This window comes from Pteropus vampyrus, unplaced genomic scaffold (assembly GCF_000151845.1).
Source record: "Pteropus vampyrus isolate Shadow unplaced genomic scaffold, Pvam_2.0 Scaffold42, whole genome shotgun sequence".
NCBI classification, from domain to species: domain Eukaryota; kingdom Metazoa; phylum Chordata; class Mammalia; order Chiroptera; family Pteropodidae; genus Pteropus; species Pteropus vampyrus.
This window is the reverse complement of record NW_011888823.1, coordinates 5,002,686-5,009,288: the sequence shown is the minus strand read 5'-3', so window position 1 is coordinate 5,009,288 and position 6,603 is coordinate 5,002,686. Positions and strand designations below refer to the sequence as shown.

The 6,603-nt window shown below is 46.1% G+C and overlaps 1 protein-coding gene across 1 annotated transcript; it reads right to left on the bottom strand.

Annotated features, from left to right (window-relative positions):
• Positions 1-5,788: 5,788 nt before the first annotated feature.
• Positions 5,789-6,389, bottom strand: TNP1 (transition protein 1). Its single transcript, XM_011358626.1, has 2 exons — positions 6,232-6,389; positions 5,789-6,020 (listed from the first exon to the last, which is right to left on the bottom strand). Exons 1-2 carry the CDS (start codon positions 6,368-6,370, stop codon positions 5,992-5,994), a joined length of 168 nt encoding a protein of 55 aa, XP_011356928.1. The 5' UTR covers positions 6,371-6,389; the 3' UTR covers positions 5,789-5,991.
• Positions 6,390-6,603: the final 214 nt, after the last annotated feature.

Genomic DNA, 6,603 nt, shown 5'->3' with positions numbered 1-6,603 from the left:
ATGTTGGATCTCCATTCTCTGAAGTGATATGGTCTGTCCATGGTTCAGAGGAGGCAGAGAAAGCCTTTTATCCATACTCTGCAATGCTGCTGCCTTCTATTCCTAAGATACAAGTCAGAGAGATGGTTGCTGTCAGGCTACATTTTAAAATCTCATCCTTTAAAGCCTTAGGACTTTTTTTTTTTTTATTTTTTAAGAATTAGAAGAGATCTTAGAGCCCAAAAGAGGGATAATGAATTGCTGCAGAAATTTGAGCAGAGTCCAGTTGGGGCCTTTGGGCAGTTTGGGCTTTCAGTCCAGCGTTCTGTGTCCCCTCACGACACGCAGTGTGGTCTGAGCCAGCAGCAACAGTGCCACATGGAAGCTTCTTAGAAATGCGGAATCTTGGGCCCACCCAGATCTATAGTGAGTCTATGCACGTGGAAGTTTCAGAAGCAATTTTTTATATCTCGTGTGATATTCTTTTGTGTTCCTGAAAGAAACAGTAAGTCAATAAATCAAAGTCCAGTTTTTAGTTTTGTTGAGAAGCTCTCCCTTCTTGAGAGCTTTCATTTGAGGCACTTTTGGTGATCCCTGCAAATTGTGAAATTCATGTTTTTTATGTCTTTTCAGTAGAAACCACCTGCATGTTAGACCCAAGGACTTCATAACTAATGCATTAGAGACACATGCCTGCTGTTAATGGAAAAAATAAACATGATCCTAATCGGTGACTTTATTAATCTATTTTTGGTCCTTTTTATTGATATCCATACTTGAACTTTGTCTTTTACAACATATTAGGTTAAGAGGTGGATTCAGTGATTTGTTTCCCAAGAAACAATGGCTGTTTTTATGTCCTGATGTCATCCTCCTTCCCCTCCATCACGGATGGCTTGGCTCCTGAGCCCAGGAATTTACTGCCTAGTTGGAGGGATAAGATCATCCTCAAGTCCTACATCTTATGGGAGAGCAAAACAAGCCACAGGAAGGTGTAGGTCCCAGAGTGTAGTGCCCAGAGATGCCTCACTTCCTTTTCTCTAGGCGAAAGGGTCAGGGCAGATTGAGGGGCTCTAGGTCACAATAGGAGCTTTCTACTGAGCTAAGTAGGCAGTGCCAGGGGTGTCTATAGCTTTAGTTCATGTGGCATCCTGAGACTAAAGTGGCACTCAGGGTCATGAGTAAGGGCCAGATAGGTACAATGATATTTAAAAGGCCAGTACGGAAAAACAGAGGAGAGGGCAGTGAATTTAGAGGAATTAGGGCCTGTGCTTTACAACATTTGATATTAATTTTTAAATAAAAATTTAAAAATTTCAATTACAGTTGACATATATTAGTATCAGATGTACAGCATAGTGATTAAACATTTATGTAACTTGCAAAGTGATCACCCCAATAAGTCTTGCACCCATGTGATATTCTTATAAGCTCCTGGTAAGGTAGATATTACAACTCACCCCAATAAGTCTTGCACCCATGTGATATTCTTATAAGCTCCTGGTAAGGTAGATATTACAACTGACTATTTAGATGATGAAGATGAGACTCATGAATGTGGGAAAGTTTGCCTAAGATCACATGACTAGCAGACCAGTGTCCAGAGATGCCTCACTCCCTTCTGCCTGAGTCGGGCTTAGTTACATAGGTGGTGGAATGGGACCATATGAGGAGATGAAATGGCCCCAGTTGCAGAAGAGGAGTTATGCAAAAGCTTGGCATAAAGGACTTATGGATGGATCAAGGTCACAGTGCAGGAGGAATTGGCTCTGATGGAATCCAAACCCTCAGGTTTCAGTTCTGAAGCCTTTCCCTAGTACTGTGCTGTGAGGAGAGTATTGTCATCTGCACCACTTTTGGGATCTGCACCACTTTTGGGACACTGCACTAAGATGGCTGGAATGGCTGCAAGGCCCAGATCATTTGGACTGATGGAAGGCTGAAGAGGGAGGGTGGCACGGGGGCTTCAGAAGTGAGGAGAGGCTCTCTGGAAGCAAATCAACCTGCTTTCTCACTCATCAGCCTGGTGAGGTAGACCAGTCCGGTGACTAAGACCTGGTGCTCACAGAGGTAAGACCCTGCCCTGTTTGGTTCTTTCCCCAAAGTGGGCCTGGTGAGTGAGTGCTGATGGCAGAGCTAGGCTGATGCTGTCCTCTGGTCTCAAAGGCTGGAACCTCTGGGTGACCCCATCGGCCGAGCCCCAGGCCATGACTGACTTGCACCAACTGCTCCCAAGGCACATAGAGTCCCCTCCCAGTTGCCATTTCTGGGCCTCCACCTCCTCTGCACAGCCCTGAGCGTTTCTCCAGAACTTCCTGGAGAAAGTTCTGGAGACAGGCTGCGCAAACATGGCCGGTCCCACCCGGGTTCATCTGGTGAGTCCTAGGGCAAGAAGTGGAAGTCAGCTCTGTTCTCCCCCTAGCTCCCTTGTGTTCTCTCCACCCACCCCTGGGTGCTCTGGAACCACTCTCATCAGATCCTGAAGCCAGTGGAGCAGAGGCCCTGTATCCAACTCAGCTCATAAGGTCAAGGTGACCCAGAAGGGCTTGTGGCCAAGATCCTTAAAATTTTTATTTTTTATTTTTTTGCCTTTCCAGAAAGGCAGAGTAAGTGATGACTTCAGGACATAGCGTTCCAGAGAAAACTGGAAAGAGGAACAAAGTCCCCTTGGTTGGGGAGACGGAGCAAAAGCATACAGAGGGTGTGGTCTTTGAGCACCACATGAGCACCATCACTGTGAAAAGACTCGCTGTGAAAAGACCCCTCTGCTATCTATTGGGCGCCTGCCTCCTGCCTGGTGGGTGCTGGGCCTGCGGGAGCTGTCAACAGAGAGACAGAATAAATGTTCCTGGAGGGCAGGGACTAAGTCAACACCAGCGCTGGAAAACTTCCAGCATGTGGGCCTGGAAAATGTTCTTACTGCAAAACAGAGTTTTCCAGGTGGCTGCCATTCCTTCCCCAACCTGTCTATGAGGGCAAAGACTGAAGTCACCAGGCAAGGGCCTGGCTGCCCTGACTAGCCGTCGGCCGTTCACCACATGCCCACCCTAATCATTAATTAGATTGTTTCAATAGAACATTTTGTCCGGGGATAACATTGTCCTGCAAATGACTTTTTTAAGCTGAGGATTCAGGAGCCCTCTACTATTCTTTACGTTTGAATTTTAAGCTGAGGATTCAGGAGCCCAGGATTCAGGAGCCCTCTACTATTCTTTACGTTTGAAGAGACTTCAGTCTGTGGCAACAAATGAGAGAAATTTTGCCTACAAAGGCCTACAAAGTTGTGTTGGTTATCACCCTCAGTTCTATGCTCGCTGATGCCTCTAGATGTTGGCCCTTGTGTTTTGTATCAGCTGCTGACTTCCAGTTCAGTTTGGCCAATGGAAGCACCAAGACGAGATTGGAGGGTTGAAGAAAAAAAATGCCAGGGTGTTTTGTTCTGCTTCTGAGACTCTGGCAGAGCAGTGAGCTCCTGTGATTGTTCCCAGTACAGTCTTTACAGAAAGGTCCACCTGCCTCAACCCTTCTGCCAAACACACAGTTTGGGTTCTCATGGGGCTCCTGTAACAGCGTTTTATCCTTTTGTGCCTCAGACCCACTATTGCTAAGTGGGTCTGAGTGGCAAAGAGTAAAGTCTCTTCATTTGAGTGTTCTGCAGACCTGCTTTCCTGGAGGATCCTGGTCAGAATAAGTTTCTTAAGGGAAGTAAATTTCACACACTCAGCATAGTTTGTTCCTGGCTCGTGCCTTTTCGCTATGGGAGAGGTCGTCTGTGCATACTGGCAATCCAAAAGATGGCAGAGAAAAGGTGAAGCAGCGAGCACCATGCAAAGGAGGTGAGGGGTGGTGTGTGGGGGAGGCTGAGGCTGTGCGTGAAAGCATTTGAAAGCTCCTGGCACACAGTCAGTAAGGAGTGGTAGGGGCAAAGGTGGGAAAGGGAGTGTGGGAAGGAATGAAGGAAATCGTAAGAGGCACAGAGATGTGATGTCTAGTAAACAGCCTCAAGCTGACACTAATTTCAGGGTCTGCCTCAGGATCTGCCTCAGCACAGAAATGCCTTGACCAGGATCATCCCTTATCAAAGCAGCCTGACTGGGCTATCTCAGCCAGCGCAGGAATGTTCAACTCCTTCCTCTGCACAACCCTGCCTACCCTGCCTCCCCTCTCTTCCCTTCACAAGTACTGGTGTGTGTCTCAACTCCATCTTTATCTGTAAGTTTTGTAAGTTTGTAAGTTTAAAAGTTTAAAATTTATAGCCAGAGCTTGTGTTGCAAGGGGCTTTCAGGCAGAGGAGCTCCTAGAGGGCACGAGGGCACGAGAGAATGTGAGATGACCATTTCCGATTACCCCGAACTGTGCAGTCATGCAGTCATGCTATGGACAAATACGTGACTGCTATGGACATGACTACTATGACTGTTCCTCAAATAATCCTCTACGTAGGAGGATTATTTGAGGAAGATTATTTGAGGAACAAACATTAGTAGGAGGTATTAGTAGGAGGTAAAACAGGCATAACCACGGAGGATGAAGGTTGAATATTTTCTTTTTATTCCCTTTCTACTTTTACAAAAGTAGAAGCTAAAGCTAAAGCTAAAATACAAATTGTGTAACTCATATACGAGTTCATTTCAGTGTCATTTCAGTATCTTTCACATGAAAAGGAGTTCAGGAATGGAGACAGGACAAATGGAGACAGGACAAAGCAGCCTGAAAAAGCAGCCTGAAATATCAGCCTGAAATATCTTTACACTTGAAATGACCTGGATTTTTCTGGATTTTTCTCATCCTACAGTCTTCTGCCAATATTTTGGGGGCTTCAAGGCTCCCCATGGGACTCGAGAAGTTCCCCTTCCCTCACTTTGGTCACTTGACATTTGAACCAAACGTCATGTCTAGCCTCACGCTCCTCTCATTCTTTCCTGGTTGTATCCTTTCCTGGTTGTAAGCAACCAAGTGGGTGGCTTGGTTTAAATATGTGTCTCAATTCCACCCTGTGCCACCCTGGTAGTGCCTCTGAGGCAACAGGAAACACTGAGTGGGTGGATGCTGAGAGGAGGTGTCAGATCCCTGGCTGGACCATATCAGGACCCAAGGTCAAGGTAAAGTGAGGCATACAGCTAAGGACAGTAATTCTTATTTCCAGACAGTAATTCTTATTTCCAGACACTCTTGACTAATTTATGATGGAGTCACACCGTCTGGCTTGTCCATCTCAAACCCAACATAGTTACTCTTACCACATCCATAATAGTGTCAAATAATATTAAATCCCACGTCCATAATAGTATCAAATCCTATCATAGTATCAAATCCTCAAACCCAACATAGCTACTCTTACCACATCCATAATAGTGTCAAATAGTATTAAATCCCACGTCCATAATAGTATCAAATCCTATCATAGTATCAAATCCCATCTCTAACAAATCCCATCTCTAACAGCCTGCTAGATGAATTACCAGCACCTCTGAGTGTTAACATGTGGTTTGGTGTCACCTTTGGCTCCTTAACAAAACCAGCTTATATCTTTTGGCTCATTGACACTAATAAATGCCATTCATTTCTCCCATACCATTCATTTCTCCCATTTCTTGTTTTCCCCCTATTCCTCTGCACGTTGTCTATTGAGATCAAGACCCCAGATATGGTGATGGTACATGGCCAGAGTTGGGGAACATGGGGAGAGTAGAGTCAGGCTATTTTCCAAGTCACGTTTAATGGTTTCATACCTGCCAATTCTTCCAAGTCTGCCTAGCTCAGGGACCCCCATTTCCACCAAAAGATCAAAATAAACATACTTTTCAGTTTTCGAAATTTTATTGAGACGTTGGGGAGAAACAGCCAACCTATACATTCCCCATTTCATCACGGTTGGCATTTTACCCACACGATAGGCTCTTCTCTGGCTTTGATCTAACTTCAGGTCTCCTTAGTATTCCCCCTTCGGTAGTCCTCTCGTTGCTGCCTGGTGGTGTTTGAAGTCCACCAGGGCAGAGCCCGCTGATGGGGTCACAAGTGAGAGCGGTAATTGCGATTGGCTGTGGGGGAAGGACATGTGTGCAACAGGGACATCCGTTAGAGTATATCCTTTCATAGTCTTCCTGCCCACATGTGAATTTAAATGGAAATGAAATCCTCAGGCTGAGATTTCAGGGTCCTAGGAGAGCGAACTCCTAACTCCAAGAGGGAGGGCCCTGGGGCAGCAGGTTCCCCCATGTCTGACTGTCATCCTCCTCACCCCTCACTCACCATCATCGCTCCGTTTCCTACTCTTCAGGCTGCCCTTTCGATATTTTCTTTTGGTGCCACTTCTCTTGACTCCCTTGTGAGGAGATCGGTTCTTGCCCCTCCTCATGCCATGACTCTTTAATTTGCGGCTGGTCGACATTGTAATTTCTGCAAAAATGAGGGGCTTTGCAGGGCCGGGAGGCCACGAGTCTGGGTATTTAAGGCCTCAGCCATTGTGACTGTGAAGGGGTGTGGCTTAGCAGGTGGGTGGGGCTCCATTGTGCTGTCACTAGCCTTTGTTGCACTGTGGTCATATATGTGAAATGAGGTGGCCCCTCTAATGCGGCTCAAGGTGACCATCAGTTTTGAGGTCCTTTTTATGTTAAATGAGGC

What these genes read in the sequence shown, in the direction of transcription:
- TNP1 (XM_011358626.1), bottom strand. Translation starts at nt 6,370, where the DNA reads ATGTCGACCAGCCGCAAATTAAAGAGTCATGGCATGAGGAGGGGCAAG. An exon ending in TAGGAAACGGAGCGATGATG is followed by an intron (nt 6,021 to 6,231) that starts GTGAGTGAGGGG and finishes CTTCCCCCACAG; the next exon opens with CCAATCGCAATTACCGCTCT.